Genomic DNA, 19866 nt, shown 5'->3' on the forward strand with positions numbered 1-19866 from the left:
AAGGGGTGTGATCAATTTTAATCACTCTACCCACAGGTTCAAGAATTTGCGGAATGAATTTCCAATACAGAGGGGGGAGGTGTTTGATAATAATCCACCTCGGACAGGAAAGGGTCCTTACCTTCTTCTCCCTCGACTCCATTGATACCTAAAAGAGATGGAGAAGCCCTAGTGTCGAACCTTGCAGAAGAAGCAATAGGAGTGACGTCCGGTTCAATAAGAGCTGCTTTGAAGGATTTAACATGTGCCATGCCCTCGACAGGAGGGCCTCCATTAAGCTCTCTTGACATTAAAGCCCAAGCGTGCGAGGTTTCACATACACAAGGCACAATAAAATTGAAAGGACAAGGAAACCAACTACAATAATAGCAGAGATTAAAGAGAAGAAAAGGATCTTACCTACATGGAGGAGGTCGTCTGCACTCCTCCACGTTAGTCACTGACACCCTGCACGCATGCCCAGAACCCTCATGATCCCAAATCCTTGATCGCCCAACTCTAATTTGCTTCTCTTTCTAAAAGATCTTATGAAATATCTAAAATAATAAAATAAAATAAATGAAATACCAAAATATTTTAATTCTATTTCTAAATAATAATAAAAATTATTAAAAATACATATATTTTAATAGAATAAATTACAAGTAAATAACTAAATTACTCAACATCATATTTATTTTTATTTTTAATTAATAAAATCATATTAATTAAGGGCGTGTGCACAAAGATGGTGGTCAGAAAAGTGGACACCACCCAAAAAAAACTTGGAAAAATAGGCAGTGCGTACGCGGTTTTAAAATTTCAAATTCCTGCATACGTGCTTAGGTTTGTTCTTCCCGAACCTAGAAAAGGTAGTGCGTACGCACTGCTTTTAGGAAAATGATCACGTATGCGCTACGCCTAGGAAAATTATCGCGTACGCACTGCTTATAGGAAAATGAGCGCGTACGCGCTAATAATCCAAATAAAATCGCGTATGCGGTGCTGGTAAAAAAAGTTTAAAAAAAAAAAACTGGGTCTCATTTACCCGTAAATCACGTTTTTAACTTCGTTTTTTCCCCATTTTCTCACCTAAACCGCGAACGGGGTGCTAAATTTGTCCTCCAGGCTATGGATCAAGGTTAGTTTTTGTTTATTTTTGTCTTTCTTTCTGGTTTATGCAATTTGTTTTACATTTTGAATTTAATTTCATTAATTTTGATTAGGTTTTTTCATTTTTTGTTTCAAAAACCAAATTCTTCTAATCCAAAACAAGAACAACCAAATGCACCTCCTGAAAATCCACAAGAACAACCAAATGCACCTCCTGAAAACACACAAGAACAAACCCCAATTCCTCCTTTTGACCGCACAGCCGAAACACAGGAAGAATTAATTAATCAGTTAGGACAAAATACGTCTAAAATCAATAGACTGATTGTAAAATTGAAAACTTCTGAACTTGACCATCATCAATCCCTCGCCACTAGCCTAGAAACATTAGCTAGTGGTGCCATAGCTATTTCCACAGAAATTACCAAATGGGGAAGCTTTAGGGATAGGTGTCATCAATTCTATGCCAATGGGCTATCATACGATGGAATAAAAAACAAAAATATTTCTAAACAACAAATATGTGCCCTTTTTGTTGATCCCAAAACTGGTGAGTCATTACCTCTTAGTGCAAAGAGGTTTCCCATACATTGGTGTACCAATGCGTAGATGAAGAATCTTTTTTGGCAGAGGTGGTGGATGGTCTTTGATGATCCACCTTGTAATAATTATGAGGTGCCATATTTTTTGAGAAAAATATATTGTGAGTTTGTGCTCAATGTGCGGCCAAACTATTTTGACATGATAGAGTTTCATGGTAGAGGTGGTGGCTTTGCCCAAGATAGACCTAGAGCCCGTAGGTGATTAGCCGCGGAGAGTCGCCGCCCCCTAGCACCCAAACCCAAGGTGCATCAGGCTATCCCATTAGAGCTGAAAGAGTCGATGGAGCTACAAATTCTTCAGGCAACCACAACATTGACCGGTGCCATCATCTAGCATGGGACGTCATTAGCACACCCTATTGTATTGGATGATGAGCCGTTAGAGGGCGACAGAGAGCCCATCGAGCATATGTGTGTCAGTTGCTCGGGGATATGCTCGGGGATAGATGATGCAGCCAGTGTAGATGGATACTCATATCATTTATGCACGATTTGCGGTTGTAGATGTCAGGCTCACACGGTTGAGGATGTCGCGCTAACAGATGAGTTGATGGACATGGTGTTTGCCCATGAGCCACAGACACAGGTGTGTTGATTTGAATTCATAACATTTTATTTATCAGTCACTTTAAATTTGTAATTACATAAATGAATTTTCATTTATACATCGATTTAAATTGAGACAAATAATATGCATTTCAAGATGCAGCAACGGTATCCCATACACCTCCCCCAGCTACCATAGCTGCAACTTCGATGCTTGAGGTATAAATTTTGTAACATGTTAAAATAGAATAGTACACTTTGAATTCAAAAAAATACAAGATATATTAACTATCTTTAATGCTTGGTCCAATTTCTGGTTTGTAGGTGTTGACAGGGGACGAAATGTCCCAGATTGATGACATCATGCTCTCAGCGATCGATTTTGGCCTACAAGGCTATACGGTATCATATTTTGTACAACTCTTTTTATGTATTGTTTTGATGGAATATGCAAGTCATTTCATTTTAGATTTTTAAAATTATGTTTAATTTATTATCTGTGCTAATATCTCATGTTAATTTTGTGTTTTGAGGGTATTAATTGACATCTTGCGGTTTGATTTAAGTTTTTAAAATAGTTTTGCCATATTCTTTTAACCATTCTCCTACAAGTTTGTTCATTCATTTTATTGGGCATTGACTTCAATATATTCTCATCAATGTCAATTAGATACTTTGGTTTCCTACGAATGATTCTAGGAGGTGTTAACATCGGTGCATTATGTACATTCGATTCATCAAGTAGAGAAGGTGTAATATGTTCATCATTTAATTGATTATTCAATGCGGTATCTTCTTCAATTGCATTAGGTTAAAACGGTAAATTATCAAATGTTTCTTCTTCAATTGCATTAGGTTCAAACGGTAAATTATCAAATGTTTCTTCTTCAATTGCATTAGGTGCATTATATTCGTTTGGTAAATCGAATTGAGATGTTGAGGTTGACATATCTTCTTCTCCCATTGTTCTTATGTCACACAATTTCTTCATGCACTGCCTTTGTCTTTCCTTTTGAGCCTCTCGTTGTTCCATCGTTCCTCGCTTGTTCTTTCCCATGGTTGAGATCGGTTGACCTAAATAGAATCATATTACATATATATATAAAGAAAAGTTCAAAAATAAATAAATAACCATAAATATGCATCTTATCACTATTTTTTGGAATCAAACTATTAAACAATCACAATTCAATAATTTGAAACCATGCAAAAACAAAAAACTAATAAAAACAACAATTCAATCATTTGAAATCATGCAAAAACAAAAAATTCACTTACTTTTATGTATACAACAGTGATAGAAGTGCAGACACAGTTCCAGTGGGGCCTTCAATGACCTCAAAAACTTCTTTTGAGGCCGTTGAGGTTCTTAGGCAACTAAAACTATGTCTATAAACCGCATACGTGCTACATTAATAACCGCGTATGCGTTGTTAGACCATAAAATGTTGACAAGCCCAACGGTATTCTTTTTTCCCATTTTGGGCTGATAAGTAGTGCGTACGCGCTACTAAGCCTAAAAATGTTATCGTAGGGTAACGAATAATGGGAATAGTACCGTGTACGCACTACTAAGCCTTAAAAAAGTTATGGCAGGGCAGGGAACTAATAGCTTCAGTACCTCATATGCGCTCTTAAGAGAGGTAGAGGGAGGGAGAGAGACAAAGAGAGAGAGAGAGAGGGAAGAGGGGGGTGGGAGAGAAGAAGGGGTATGGAGGAAGGGAGAGGGAGAGAGGGAGAGAAGAGGGGGGGAAGGGAGAGAGAGGAGGGGAGAGAGAGAGAGAGAGAAGAGGGGGGTGGGAGAGAAGAAGGGGTATGGAGGAAGGGAGAGGGAGAGAGGGAGAGAAGAGGGGGGAAGGGAGAGAGAGGAGGGGAGAGAGAGAGGGAAGGAGGGAGAGAGAGAGAGAGAGAGAGAGAGAGAGAGAGAGAGAGAGAGAGAGAGAGAGAGAGAGAGAGAGAGAGAGAGAAGAGGGGAGGGTGGGAGAGGGAGAGAGGGAAGGAGAGAGAGAGAGAGAGAGGGAGAGAAGGAGAGAAGAGGGGGGAAGGGAGAGGGAGAGAGAGAGAGAGAGAGAGAGAGAGAGAGAGAGAGAGAGAGAAGAGGGGGGTGGGAGAGAAGAAGGGGTATGGAGGAAGGGAGAGGGAGAGAGGGAGAGAAGAGGGGGGGGAGAGGGAGAGAGAGAGAGAGAGAGAGAGAGAGAGAGAGAGAGAGAGAGAGAGAGGAGAAGAGAGAGAGAGAGAGAGAGAGAGGGTGGGTGGGAGAGGGAGAGAGGGAAGGAGGGAGAGGGGGAGAGAGGGAGAGAAGAGGGGGGAAGGGAGGGAGAGGGGAGAGGGAGAGAGAGGAGGGGGGAGAGGGAGAGAGAGGGAGAGAAGATGGGGGGAAGGGAGAGGTAGAGGGAGGGAGAGGGAGAGAAGAGGGGGGAGGGAGAAGAGAGAGAGAGAGAGAGAGAGAGAGAGAGAGAGAGAGAGAGGAGAGAGAGAGAGAGAGAGAAGGGGTATGGAGGAAGGGAGAGGGAGAGAGGTAGAGGGAGAGAGAGAGAGGGAGAGTAGGGGGGAGGGAAAGAGGACGGGTCTTAAGGGGTCACAGGATACCATATGACCTCTTAGAAAACAATACGACCTCTAATGACACCTAAGGGGTCATATGGTGGGCTAATAAAATGATATATTAAATTTAAAGTTATGAATAGAACATCATACAACGAGACTCCAAGCGAACAAACAACGAGGCTTCACTAAAAAGCAAGTGTAAGATCTTGACCTAACCCTAAGAGTACTGCCTAAGTTCTAAAACATATGATGCTATTAAATTTGCAAGGTTATAAGACTGATCTTGATTGTGACTATAGGAATTACACACTTGATTTCTTTCATGGGTATGTACTGTTCCAAACTGTTTAACAAGTGATGATCATCATATACTACCATTGCCATCATACAACAAACTTTAATTTCTTTAGGTGATAGGCATTGTGTAACAACATGGGAACTCTCGCATACCCACCACTATCATTCTACATGACATCATCTGTGTTACTCTCCCTCTTTCTCTTCGTACTTGTTGTTTTCTTTTGAAAAACATATTGCAGGTACTCTGACTCATCATGTTGCTTTGTTGACACTATTTTCGACATCTGCTCTGCTCATTAAAAACACATTCAAGAAGAATATTGCGCTGATTATAGGGAAACAAGCGCGTACGCACTACTTACACTATAAGTATCCCGTACACGCTTTTTAAACCATAAGTACCCCGTACATGCTTTTGACTGTTTAGGCTTGGAAATAGGTTTGGATGACAAAGCTACGGATTGGAAGTTTGGTTTCCCTCCATTTTTCTCATTTTTGATGTGTTTTATTTTATCAACTTTGTCATCATCAGGTTTACACTTCATCAAGTGGGTATTTCTAAAATTGCCACCATATTTTCATCCATCTTCTGAGCTTTCTAACCATATAATTTGTTTTCAATTTGAACAACAATAACATATTATTATTGAATTTCTTTTACTAGTGTCTCCATGGTTCTCACAGACATAGGTGCACCATTTTTTTAATAACTTTTGATATACTTATCCAAATTTAAATTTTTTTATATATTATTGTAGTGCACTTGATTCTTTACAATTTTAAATTGTTTTTTTGTATTTTCGATTTGCTTAGTGCAACTTATGCTTCGCGCACGAATATGTACCGAATTTTCAGGGTGTGCTCGATTGGAAAAATCATTAAAAAAAAAATAATCAACAAAAAATTACAAAAAAATACATATCTTCTAGTGCTCACTCTTAACTATCTTTCTGCCAAAGGATTTGTTAAAATACTAAATCTAACTATGACTTTTTTGATGCGCACATCAGACACTATGTTATATTTTTCAGAAAAAAAAAAAAAAGGGTTAGGTTTTCGTGCGCGAAGGATTTGACCCCCTTAATCTTATCCAATTTTGAAAAAGTTTAGTAGTTTGGAAACTAGATTCAGAGTACTACAATATTTGTTCTTTGATTATCTTCATATCTTGAGTGGATGACTTTCAAATTTTGCCTCCAAGTTCAGGTTCACCTGATTTCAGAAAAAAAAAAGTGTCCACTTATACCCCCCTTTTTGACCACCATCTTTGTGCACTTACCCTTAACCTAACTTATTGTTTATTATTGCTCAACCCATTTAATCACATCAAGACACTTCAACAAGACTTAATTCACCTTCTTAATACATGTACTTATTTCAAAATCAAAATCTCATCACACATATTTTGTAATATTGTCAAGAAATAACATGAAAACAAATACTTAAGTATATCAAATCGACTGTTGCACTCAATGAATGTCAACAATATCCTAAATTAAACTTAAAAGAATTGTTATAAAGACGTAGAAAGATACAACATCAAATATATATGAACAATAATATTTGGAAGGTTCATATTAAAATATGATATTTTAATTGTTATTAGTATTTTTATAAATTATGATTTTCATTAAGAAATATTATATTGATTTAAATTATATATAATATTTTTAAATAAATAGTAAATTATTTACAATATTTTATTAAAAATAAATATTCAATTTTTAAAATATGTACGATTAATAAGATTTATAAAAATATTTAAAAATTTTCATTTCCTTTCATTTTTAAATTAAATATAAAGCAACAATTACATCAACTGTTCAGCAGGAGGTGCACCAAAATTGCACAGTAACATAGAGTAACAATACGGAGATAGTTAGATCATACTAACAACATAAAAAATAGGTGAAACCATATACATCTTGTCCGCAGAGAAAAGGATAAACATATAGTACGCATTATACAAAAAAAGAAAACCAGCAAGTCATATGAACAACAATTAGGAGAAGGTAAATTCTCCATTAGGATCACTAGCATCCCCCACCGTTGGCATCCAGGTAGTCCAACCTAGGCAGTAGTCCAGCCTAGGTAGCCATCCTGCCAAAATTCCAGTTTGCCATCTAATATTTTGCGTCTGTGAGGGTGTCCCGCGTGTACACTCAGGAGATCAGCCTCAACCTATAGCATGTCAAAGTGCTGCTGACGTTGTTCCAGTTGGTGCATGAAGCTCAGTAGTGCCCGCTCAAAAGGAACATTCTTCCCTCAGCTTTGTCCCAGGTGAAGCCATGTGTGATTTCTCTGATGTAAGCAATGGTAGATCCATCTTCGAACCATTTCTCGAACTTCTCTTCGTCAAGCCAGAGGACATTAGTGACCTGCAAGGAAACCAAATGCATGGTGAGTCTCCTAAGAGACTTAGTGAGGTTTCTGGATGATCCACTAAAAATATCATCATTCCTAAACTTCCATATCAGCCATGAAATTTCAATAGAGAGACTAGACCAAAACAGTTTAGCAATCTTTTTGCAACCATCAATGAAGCCAAAACAAGCATACACAAGCGGAATGCCATTACCCCCTATATTTAACCCAAAAAGCTTCCAAATTTCTTTGGCAAAGTGACAGTCACAAAAGATATGGACAGTTTCAGGCAGGTGACAAAATTTACAAATGAAGTAATTGCCAGCAAAGTCTTTTAGAGGGAGTCTATTATGGGCTATCTTCCAAGCAAAAACCTTTTTGTTTGGTTCCACAGGTCCATTCTAGAGTTTTTCCAACAGTTTAATTCACTTTTTACAATCCCAGCCTAATTGCCAGGAGGAATTCAGATGGGTAAAAATGCATTCAGAGTCAACAAGAAAGTTGTAAATAATCTTGGCCTTAGTATTGTGTAGAGGGGAGCTATCAGCCCAGCGGAAAGGGAGAGTGGAAGATAAGGGGAGGGGTAGGGGGGAGAGATTAGGAGGAAATTTCCTTTCATTTTAATAAATTAAATATTTTTTATTAAAAGAAAATTAAATAACCAAATTTTCATAAAAAAGTTATATAACAAACAGGTGATCGTCAAATTCCAGATCCGATTTTAAAAAATGGTTCATTAGTGTTTTCCTTAAAACATTTTAATGTTTTTCTAATAAAAGGCAGTAATTTATATAAACGAAAATGTAAACTTCCAAAATTCCCAAATCTTAGCAACGTAGGATAACAAGCCAAAGTACTAAGAATAACCAATTAGAAACTAAGAACCTCAACCTATTCCATTCACATGACCCTTTTAATATAAAATCACATTGTATGGGGTCCAATAGTTGTTATAGCAATTGTGCTTATAATATCTAGTCTTGCCACATATTTATACTATATATTGTAAATAAATAATCCACATGTAAATAAAAAATTGCCAAATGTTGATCAAAATGGACCAATACTTGAAAATAAGAGAACCTATAAATGTTATATAAAAAATGCATAAATACATTAATTAACAAGTGAAATAGATCATTTTTTGTTTCAAATAAAATATCATACCTATCCACTATAAGTGTGCCATTTATTAAAAAAGATACCCGCTTAAACAAGTACTGTTATCATAGTGAAAGCGTACAACTATTGGGGTAGCAATGTATATGCATTAGAGTATTTCATATTAATAATTTGTCTAATCACAAATATAAAAGGTGAACACAATAAATACCTTGTTTTTTTCCATGAAATGTGAAGGATTGTCCAAAGATTTAAGTGTTCAACAATTGGTCCCTTTGTGTTCACATAAGTTTTATTTTATAAAATAATATGTTGTTTTTATAACAACAGATATTTTTTTGTTCAACTATTGGTCCTTTGGTGTTGGATATAAAAGTTACAGATAACACACATTTATGATTACTAATAGGTATTTGGTCCATTTAAGTTACATATAAGTTATGTTTTACATAAATATACGATATTATATTAATTACAACTGATATTTCAACTAGAGATTTTTAGATTAAGTTTTGGTCGAATTTTTAAAAAGTCATTTTTTGGACACTTCACACTAGACTCGTTATTTGATGACTCGCATGATGAGTCATGCCTTCAAACCTTAGTTGTAGCTAGTTAAGTGTCCATATTACATTTCTAAAAAAAACGGAGGCCTTACAATATTCCACGTGATGGCTAAATGTTGACGAAGTTAGCCCTAACGACTATTGGTCCCTCTCCCATACAAGAGTTTTGAAGTGAGGGGGTTATAGTCTGCCAGGCCTATAAAGAAAAAATATTCATATATGCAATAAAAATACAGGAGTTATAGTCTGCCAGGCCTATACGGTCCTGTATAAAACAGGATCCAGAATTATAATTTACAATGTGTTTACAATAATACAACAATAAAAATAACACAGAGTACTTACAGAATCTAGGCAAGTTTCTTGTTTTCCCACTAGGAATTTGGCATTCACAAGTCCAATTATTACAAGAATCCCAATCAGTATATGGAGTAAGTGTTCACATTCAATCCCCAACACAACTGTGTGATGGGTACTTAGTTTCATGAATCCCTTGCTGACAGGCACATTCCAAAAGGATAATGACCATAGGCATATCCAATTTCTTCATTGCAAGCTAAAAATAAGCTGCCTTAGCGTGGTGTAATATCAGGAATGGTTCCACTCACAAGTTCACTTCCAGGAATATCAGAAGACACATATGGATTTTGACTTGTCATCTCAACTATGTATGGCCCTTTTTCTGCTAGAGCATCCATTTTACCAGGCTGCATGAATGTGGTATCTAGTCCTGGTGTAAACTGTAAGATCTTGTCAAGCTTGTGGACCACCTCAGCCATGGAAGGGCGTGCATCTGTTTCATCGTTGCAACAAGACAATGCCAGCTTGGCAAATGGCTCCAAGCTTTCTGAAGGGTATGAACCCATCCTCTGATCGATCATAGATAGCATCATTCCAGACTCATATGCCATTTTAACCTGTGCATGGAAATACAACGATTAGAGAATAAATAGGAAGAATACTTAACAATCCGAAAGAAATATCAAGCTACCCCTCTAAAAAAGAATGGATGCAATAAACCCAAAAAATGTCAACAGTCAAACACACCTCCCTGACAATGTTCTTTCCATGTTGAATGGGATGCATGCCTGTCAAAAGCTCAAGGAGTACCACACCAAAACTATAAACATCACTCTTATCAGTAAGCTTGTGAGTCAAGAAGTATTCTGGATCGAGGTAGCCCTGCAAATGTCAATGGTGCATAGTGTTATTGAGGTTAAAAAAACTTCCTAACAGCAAAAATATAGCATTTCAAGTTGTGTCTTACCGGAGTACCCTTCACTACAGTTGATACATGACCTGGAGCTGAACCTTCAAGATCGGGTAATGGTGCAAGCTTCGACAGGCCAAAATCTGCAACTCTCGCATTAAACTTATGATCCAATAAAATGTTGCTTGCCTTTATGTCACGATGGAATATGGGAGGGTTGGCTTCATTATGGAGATAGAGGATCCCTCTAGCTGCTCCCAAAGCAATGCGAAGGCGCTGGACAAAGTTTAGAGGCTTTTTGGAGCTTGCTGTTGATGAAAAAAAATATCTCAGCGTTGGTCCAAATCTAAAGCTGAAAGCATGTTTAATAGAAAGTAGAGATGGGGTGGTGGCAGCTATTTACCAGAGAGATGTTCCCGTAGAGTTCCATTTGCCATGTATTCATAAACCAACATCTGTACAGAAAACAAATGGATATTTCTGACATTAAATTCTGGGGTGACAACTATTTATTTGATATATTGTAACTTTATACTTTAAATCTGGCCTCATGTCACTCTTTAATTAAGCTTGCTGCTAAATTTTTAACAGTGCACAAAGATAGGTCGAAAAATAAAGCAGTGCTCAAAACTCAAAACTGCAAGGAGAACCAAACAGCCCCATAAAAATCAGAAAAAGCCTTCATACATTTTTATATATATATACTTCAAAGAATTATTTTAATAATTTTAATATTTAGAATTCTTTTAATGAAGTACAGAGTTCAGCAATCGCAAGATTGACAAACAATACTAGAAACACTCGACAAACAGCACAAAGATAGGAAGAATAAAGCACAGTGCTCAAAACTCAAAACTGCAAGGAGAACCAAACAGCCCCATAAAAATCAGAAAAAGCCTTCATTCATTTATATATATATATATATATATACTTCAAAGAATTATTTTAATAATTTTAATATTTACTTAAAATTATATTTAAAATAAAACAATAATAAGATCACTAACTCAAAGACTCCTAAGGAATTTGAAGAACTGTATAATATTAATTAAAGAGCTAAATAAGACCACTCTGTAACTCTATACACCTATTTTATTCACTATTTCGCAACCTCCATGAGACCATCTCAACAATAGATACAAGCAGATTTCTCGGTTACTCCAAATCACAACAAACGTCACTCTGTTTCCTTATACAGAAGGCACATATTAAATCATTGGCAGGGACGAAATTGAGAATGTCTTGAGCCTTCATATTGTGAAAATCTTAATAACCTGTTTTACTTTTGCTTTCCATCGTTCTCTTCAAAATTCCAGCAAGAAGACTTCATATTCCTCAAGTTGACAACAACCCACTATTAAACGTTACTCATCTTCAGAGCAATCACTTAGGTCCAAAATTCCTCCTCTTCAATTCGTTAACGATGCTACTGACAACTTGTGTTTTTAAATCTACATTCGTCATTTGCATGCTTAAATTATTGTTTAAGGGTGCGTGCAGCCAGGTACGGGCCAAAATACATCATTAGATGGTTGGAGTACTTTGTAATGACTACAAAATCAATGCCCAAAATTAGACCTCGAATTTCTCCTCTTTGGGCAGCCAAGACCACCGGGGTTTGATCCCAGAATGATGGACGGCTCTCAATCAGAATCCAAGAGGCTAAATTGTGAGCATGCTTAATTTGCACCGTATATCTTTCAGAACATTCTTAACTCCAAACCCCGTAAATAATCACATCAATCAAAACCATGCTGAAGTCAGATCTGGCCCGCTTTCAGAAGGTGGTTAATCTATTATGCCCCATGAATAATTATGTTTGTCCTCGGTTAGCGAGAGAGTAGACAAGAGAGGCCGCTATTCGAGTCGACCGAAATTGACTGCAAGACCCCCGGAGATTTAGTCGCAATAATACTGAACTGGCCTGAACCGGAGTTTCACCGGGGTTGGTCACGTATGCCCGTGCATACATGGTAGGTTTGTTAACCATTACCATTAAGCGTTTGAGGATAGCAACCTGATTTAATCTTTAATGTGTAGTCATTATTGAGTAACATAAGATTGAGTGATATGTTTCACACGAGCGGGTTTAACTGCCCAAGAACTGCATGCAGATTCATAATAAACTGCAGAGAGGGATTCATTTCACAAAGGTTAAACATGTTCACGATAACTGGTTTTCTGTTGTGAGGTTGAGTCAAGAATACACTCAAAAGCCAAGGATCTATTCTTTTATTGAATGAATTTAGCAGGTATGGATATTTGTATTGTGTCTATGTTAGCTGCTTCTTGCATTGCTTTTTGAGCTTCCTCATGGGCTTTGAGCAGGCGTTGCTCTTTTATGATCGGTTGAGGTATGTTGATTTCCTTCCTTATCCCTATGAACAAAATTTCACGGCTTGTTCTTCTACTTGCATTCAAACTTGACATTTATCCTTCGCTGATCAAGCTATTATTTTCATTGTTGTTACCTGGTCTTGTTGCCAGCGGATTGAGGATGGGTACTAGCATGGTTTATACAGTCAAGCAGAAAGTAGGTGCAAGCCATATTTCCTACACTGAATCATGTTGAACCCAAATGAAATTTTCGTATCGTGTTCAAATTCAAGCTAAAATTTGTCTTTCCGTCAAGTCACGATCCACGTTTTCAAAGCTTGGTCACGGTTCTCTTCTTTGTTTCTAATTGCAAAATCTGCCCAGGGATTGAAAAGGCTTTAGAATTTTTTGTCACAAGGTTGGGATACAAGTGAACACCAGCCAAAACCAAAGTCATAAAAGAAGGTAAGAATACAAGTGAATACACCAGCAAAACTGAAGTCATGATCTTCTCCTTGAAAAGGAAGAAGCAACATGTTAATTTTATCTTCGATGGACTTAATATCTGCATAAAAATAATCGATAGACTTAATACAAATAAAGTGAGGCTTTTCTTATAGCTCGATTTATGTATTTCCAGAGCGCTCTTCCTTGTCTCCATGCGAAACTTTCTTGGCACAGGACCTTTGTTTGAGCAAATATTTCCTTGGCATGGGGTTCTTCTCTGGTTGGCGTGAGCTCTCTGAGGTCGTGGGTCTCTACTAAGTCATTCCGCCCCTGCTGTGGGTGATTGTTGAGGTTGAGCTGGGCTTGCAAAAGGTTTTGATGCAGGTTTCGGTAGGGACGTGGGAAGAACTGAACTACACCTGGCTGACCATTCATTTATAGTTGATGCTCATTAATATATTTCAAAACATTGTTCAAATTTGAGTCTTAATGCAGTATTGAAGGCTGCGTGGGTTGCTGCAAGTTAGTGTGGGAGAATCGACTCATTTCATTGATTAAGTGGTTGCTGGAAACTGTTCTTAGTTGAGCGCATGGGTCCAAGTTGGACATGGGCATTCAACAGGAGGCAGAACTATTAATGAGCGCTACAATATGTATGTTCTGGTACAACAATTCTAAGTCAAGCTGATTATATGCAATTTTCTATATACCCTGGTAATTTGGCATCAGCTGCAAATGAAGGCTTGGATGTGATCTTATTCTCCAGAGCATTCACAAGTATCTGAAATTAGCTATATGTCTGTGCTGATTACTGATGAAGTTTCAGATCTGAGAAGAAGTTTATATCTTCTTTTGTCCTATGCGTGGAGATCCCTTGCTGGTCATTCTGTATTTGCAGGTTATTCTTCCAGAACTGAGGTCGGGCCTGGGTGTGTATGTTAAGGGTTAGACATTGCCAAACATTTCAGGATTGAGACAACCTTGGCAGGGCGTATACTCCTATTTTCTTACAGTGGAAGATCAACTTGGCTACATCTTGATCGTAAAGTCCCTGACTGTCCAAGACAATGTATGCTGGAATATATATTTGCTGAAGACTCATTGCTGAGTTCTGTGTGTGAAGTCAAAACTATATTATTCAGGATATCTGCAGCTGCTCATAAACTTTCAATTTACAGTATTTTATATTACTTCATCGTGAAATGATTGCTCTCCAATAAGTGTCTCACACTTATGCAATATCAAATTAAGGTCAGATTTAATGTTTGAGGTCTGTCATTCATTTATTCTGCTATTCTGGTTATTTGGTGTGCTAGTGGGCTCGGATATTTTGTGTGTATGCTTATCAAACCAATTTATATATTAAAGTTATCCATCAAACAACAACAGTGAAGGCAAAATATACCAGAATCTTCTCTAAACATTTCAGTTTAGTTACTCTAGGCCTAAGGGCTGCATGCAAACAGTTAGACATATTATCGCTGCAAGGCAAAAAATTCTAGTAGCAGGACAAGGGTGTATATTGCATGGACTCATGTCGTCTTCAATCACCTAGTTCCAATACTTACTCTGTGTGATGCCATTCTTGGCACAATTTCTTGATGGTGAATTCACTTCAATTGTGCGCCAAACCCAAAATTTTCAAGTATTTTAAAATCTTGGTGCGATTTTATCAAGACATTACTGTCTGATTCATCATTTTCACCTAGCTAAGCCACTAAAATAGTTTTCTTAGATATTCCCTTCTTAGCCAGTTTTACCTTGTCTTCACCGCCCTTGTTGCAGCTTTAGACTAATTTAACCCTTCTAAATGAGCACCTGATTTTGCATTAAAAACCTTGTGCTGAGCGAAGTCTTCATTGGCTTCACCAATTTACCATCACTACACATGCTTCTATGCTGGAAAGACCTCTTCAATAATGCGCCTAAGTTCATAACTTGTCCTTTTCTCTCCTTCCCTTTTATCTTCGAATACTAGGTTCTTCTGAATGGTTTCGCGATGTGTTTGATTATATTTCTGATTTACCTATTAAAATTTTATTGTTAATATTTTATCTTTTATCATGCAATTGAATGATACTTCGTAGATCAATTGAAAAATTAAAATATATCCTTTGAATTTACACAAATCTTTTGTTATTCCATTAAGAAAATATTTAAACATCAATGTAGTCTGGAACGTAGAAGTAAAATGAAACCAGTTGCTTTGTTGTTTCTTTCCCAATAAGGCAATTTAGGTGGATCTTTTTAGGAGTTGATCATGTGTTAAATGCTTTGTCATGTGAATCCATCCACAAGAATCAATTGATTCTCAGCCATCGAAGCGTTGTACATACCAAATATTTTGACTAGAATATAGTAGAATGAATAGTCTTGTACATTATCCTGAGGCAGTGTGGACCCATTTGATTTGATCATTAGCCTCTGAAGTGAAAGTGTGCGAGTTTTTGAGTTTTTGTGGCGTGAAATAGATTCACTTGTTATACAGGAATCAAAATAGGATTCACCATTTCTTGCCATGTCCAGAGCTGGTTGGGATCAGCATTACGGGAAATACAATACACTATTTTTTCTTAACTTGGAAGCAATGTTACAAGACCCGAACTCGCTTGAGACTCAGCAAGCTGATTTTGGACTCAGACTTGGACTTGGCGCCTAGACTTGGTAAAAACTTGGCAAATTGAAAAACCCAAGAAATTCAGAGATTTATGAGGATTTAAAACTTGTTTCATGCACCCTCGGTCAGACTCAACGAGTCTGCTGAGACTCTGCTAGTCTCGGTCAGACTCAATGAGTCCGAGTCTCAAGGCTTGTACACTCTGCAAGACTGCCTCGCCGTGGGAATTGACAAGAGTCGGAGATTCTGGCAGTTGCTTGTAACCATGCTTGGAGGTGAATTCGAATACTATTGAGTTCAAGCTTTACTAAGTTAGGGCTGTCTATTTCAGCTATAGTGCCAAAAGCTTGCAGTTTGACCATTACCAATCTTAAAAGTGAGACACTGTTAAAGATGTCATCATCCCTGATAAATGTGTTATAAATTGTAGAGAGTTTTGCTTTCCATACAATTATATCAAGCTTGCCCAAGTTCTCAAGATTGTATTTGTGTTGATGTATTTGGTACTTGTCATGCCCCCGCCATGACACTTACATTCGCACCATCCCTGAATGAGTCAAGGAACACATAAGCACAAAAAAATGATCTTATTTCTAACGACTTTGCAATTTTCAGAAAAGTTTGATTAGACCAGACTAACAGCGAAAGGAGGAAATAAGGGTTTTACCTTATCGATAAGCACCAAGGTCGATACACAAACATAAGACACATGCATGTATTATGGATGGAACGAATCCATGATGGCAGCGATTTGCTTATTTATTAATTAGGGTTAAGGAGGACTTCCTTAAGGCAGTGGTTGCACATGATTACAACAGCGATTAGTTAAGTTGGATAAAAGTAGATGAAGGGACACCACCCTTAGTATGGCTACAACTCGTTGGAAAGACAACCGTCCATCCCGTTGAGAAGATAAATATATATAGCACATCATCCATTCGAGGGGGGCATCGAAGAACAAGATATTTTTTAGAGTACTGAAGCATCGATCAGAAAGAGATTGGAAAGTACTTAGCACTCGAGCATTTTAAGATTACCATTTCAAACTGCAACATACTAAGTTAGCAACTCATGTGTGGGGTATGACATGTGTATATATGCATATGGCCTAGTAATTATACATTATTAAATGTTAGATATAATCTTCTTGCTGATTGTATATAGATATTAATATCTTTGCCATATCTTTGCTTGTATATATGTAATACATATGCCAATTCCCTTAAGGAATTCCTATCCATTGGGCTATTTCATTTTGGAGAGGAGACATGGTACATACGAAGGATTGCAAGCAGCTAGGAAGCTACACTGGTAGAGACACCCCAAGTGGGTTTGGGAGGCGAGAATGGAGGTTGTCCTTCCATCCTCCTGGGCTGGGTGGAACAGCTTGAGGCACCTTGTATGGTCTCCCAATTGTTGCTCCCTAATGATGATGAGTTGGTTGGATAGAACTTCAAAGGGAATTCCATATGTACATCTTATATGTTACAATAGTAAATCTGAATTCTATTTGTTCAATATTGGTTTGTATGTTTATTTATCTTGTGATACTAACCTGGTTGCCGGCCCTGCATGAGGATACTGAGATAACAATTTTCATTTCCAAGCATTATTCAAACCCTAATTGAAGAATTTTAGGGCTGATTAGGTTAAGTTCCAAAAGGGGACATTACAAATGATATCGGAGCTTTGATCCTGCCATCCTGCAGGGTAAAGATGAATCAAGGAATCATTCTAGTCAATGAGAAGGAATCTAATGATATGTATATTTGCATGTATGCTCTGTGTTTGCATATATATGTGTATGCTTAGTGTTTTTATGTGTATGGTTTGTGTTTGGTTCATACCTGATATGATTACTGTAAACATATTCCTATCATCATGAAATTTCTATTTTTGAATATGAGAATAATGAGAGGGAACCAAAGGGATATGAACTTATTTAGAAAGGAACATTGCACTTAAGGTCATAGATGTTCCTTAAATGCAATGTTCCTCTCTAAACACATCTATGACCTTAAATGCTGAAAATTATTACTTATGTAAAGGTTCATTGCTGAACAAAGTTCAATAGATAAAGATATTAAAGAATATCACAGTTCTTAAAAATACTGGAAGATGACTGTAAAAGTAATTTGGGGTAGGAGAGAAACTATGACTTAGGATTCACACAAAGGTAAACGAAAACATAAAAAGAAGTTAATGACTCATATCCAAGGGAATCAAAAAATGAGTAGTAAGATGTTTGTTTGAAAGAAAATATTTGTTGTTTATTTTCTTTCTAATACACGTCATTTTCAACTATGGATCATCTTTACCAAGAAGTGCATATTTGCTGAATGGCAGGGTAGCCTGCTGCCAGATGGAAATGTCAGGTCAATTCTGGATCCAACAAAAACCGGTGGCAAACAGGCAGAGATGGCAGGGCAGATGAGTAGTGGTGGGACTGTCAGTAAGCCACTGTACAGGAATGTGCGAGGGTGATGCCTGCAATGGCTATGCAATTATATATAATGATTATAGTTTATACAGATATTTGCTAAACTCTTTCTCTTTGAGTTCATTGTTGTGTGTGACTGACTGAGTTTACATAATGAATGAGAAACTGGATGGACCATTGATGAGAAAAACACCTCAGGAATCTTAATAGCAACATTTTCATCTTATGCATCCCAACATCCATTGGAAAGAAATCGTATTTGACTTTAATGTTGAATAAAATATATTTGAGTTGACAAGATCAAAACATAACACACACAAGTCTTTTTGTAAAATACATTAAAATTTACTTAGATTACATTCCAATCATTAACTTTTTGAAATCCATTATTCCCCACCAATCTAAATACAAGACTGAGAATAAGCTTCTACAATTATCAATACAGATGTAATGTCCCCTTCTCCTTAGCATATGGACATTCACGAGGTTGGCCTATATTTGACCCTCGTAGGCCAAGGAGTTGTTTAGGGGGTCGACATGGCGGTGATTGGTGACTTCACATCTCTTTATGATTTGATATTTTGATGTTATAAGGAGATAACACATATCAGGAGACGTGTGAGTTTTATTTAATTAATAAATTAAAGGTACATTAAAATAACATGTTTAATTAAATAATATAAAGTGTACCTACCCTTATCTTCTACAAGGTGATTGTGATGAGTTATGTAATGAATAAATAGAAGGGGAACACATGTTGGATCATCAGTTGTTCATGTTATCTCTTGTTGAGTTGTGAAGACACAAGTTGTCCGCAAAAGATCTTGGGGAACAATACCTCCCTTTGGTCAGCATAACTGAGGAGGTGGAAGATCCTCTGAAGGGTTGCGAAGAGAGTGGGGAGCATTCAGCTTTCCACAGTGAGCATAAGGAGTTTTATATCAGATTATGGTAGTACTTCAGACTTGCAGATTTGAGGGTTCACTTTGTGTGATGGTGTAGGCTTCCCTTGGGCCTAACTAGACAGTGATATTCCTTTGGCATCTAGGCGATATCCATTGATGATTTGTGGGGTTACATCGAAGCATATATAGTGCTGTCATCCTATTAGTTGCAGAACCTGGATTCCCACGATTTTGTTCATGCCACCTTCAACATGCATCGATTTTGACTAGTATTGATTCCTAAATTCATAGGAAGGAGAGGCGATACCATTGGGATAGTTGACAAGGCATTTTGGTGTCATTTGGAATTTATATTGGAATCCGACCTGAGGCAGGTTCGTGGGGTTATGCCCTTCGATCTGAGCTATTAGTGCATTTGAAAGCTTGGAGACCACCTATTGAGCAAGGTGCTTCCTTGGGAGGAGGGTCCAATCAGTTGGGAGGAGCATTTAGACCATAGACAGCAGATTACACTTGGTGATCAGATGTTTTTGGCAGCAGCAGGGATGGCACTTGGTTGGGTTGGAACTTACACTTTGAAGACACCACCATTGAGGAAATTGCTTGACACTTCATCATCTCAGCAAGGCGTCACCTATCAGGTTCTCTAGACACCACAAACTTTGTCATTTTCAGTTGCTATGCATTAAGTTATGAGCACCATATGTTCTCAGAAAATCTGAGATGTAATTCAGTGGATGCATATCATATAACCAGTTTTCTGAGGTTGTTTGCCAACTATTTGATGAAATG

The 19866-nt window shown here is 37.4% G+C and overlaps 1 protein-coding gene and 1 long non-coding RNA gene across 3 annotated transcripts in view; one reads left to right on the top strand and one right to left on the bottom strand.

Annotated features, from left to right (window-relative positions):
- Positions 1 to 9336: 9336 nt before the first annotated feature.
- The window catches only part of LOC131034310 (probable LRR receptor-like serine/threonine-protein kinase At1g06840), a 147409-nt gene continuing 136879 nt past the window's right edge, over positions 9337 to 19866 (bottom strand). Inside the window, exons 17-20 of the mRNA XM_057965792.2 lie at positions 10753 to 10804; positions 10407 to 10657; positions 10187 to 10321; positions 9337 to 10056 (exon numbers count right to left, since the gene is read on the bottom strand). Coding sequence (XP_057821775.1) covers positions 9712 to 10056; positions 10187 to 10321; positions 10407 to 10657; positions 10753 to 10804 — 783 coding nt within the window. The 3' untranslated portion in view covers positions 9337 to 9711. The remainder of the gene's footprint in view (positions 10057 to 10186; positions 10322 to 10406; positions 10658 to 10752; positions 10805 to 19866) is intronic.
- LOC131034320 (uncharacterized) lies at positions 11420 to 19391 on the top strand. 2 transcript variants are annotated; one of them, XR_009103782.1, is made up of 5 exons: positions 11420 to 12322; positions 12464 to 12703; positions 12837 to 13130; positions 13306 to 14363; positions 18076 to 19391. It is a non-coding gene; the product is annotated as an uncharacterized LOC131034320 (long non-coding RNA). The 2 variants fall into 2 exon arrangements; XR_009103783.1 differs by having other exon boundaries at positions 13306 to 14181.

The sequence above is a fragment of the Cryptomeria japonica genome, chromosome 5 (genome assembly GCF_030272615.1).
Source record: "Cryptomeria japonica chromosome 5, Sugi_1.0, whole genome shotgun sequence".
Taxonomy (NCBI): Eukaryota; Viridiplantae; Streptophyta; class Pinopsida; order Cupressales; family Cupressaceae; genus Cryptomeria; species Cryptomeria japonica.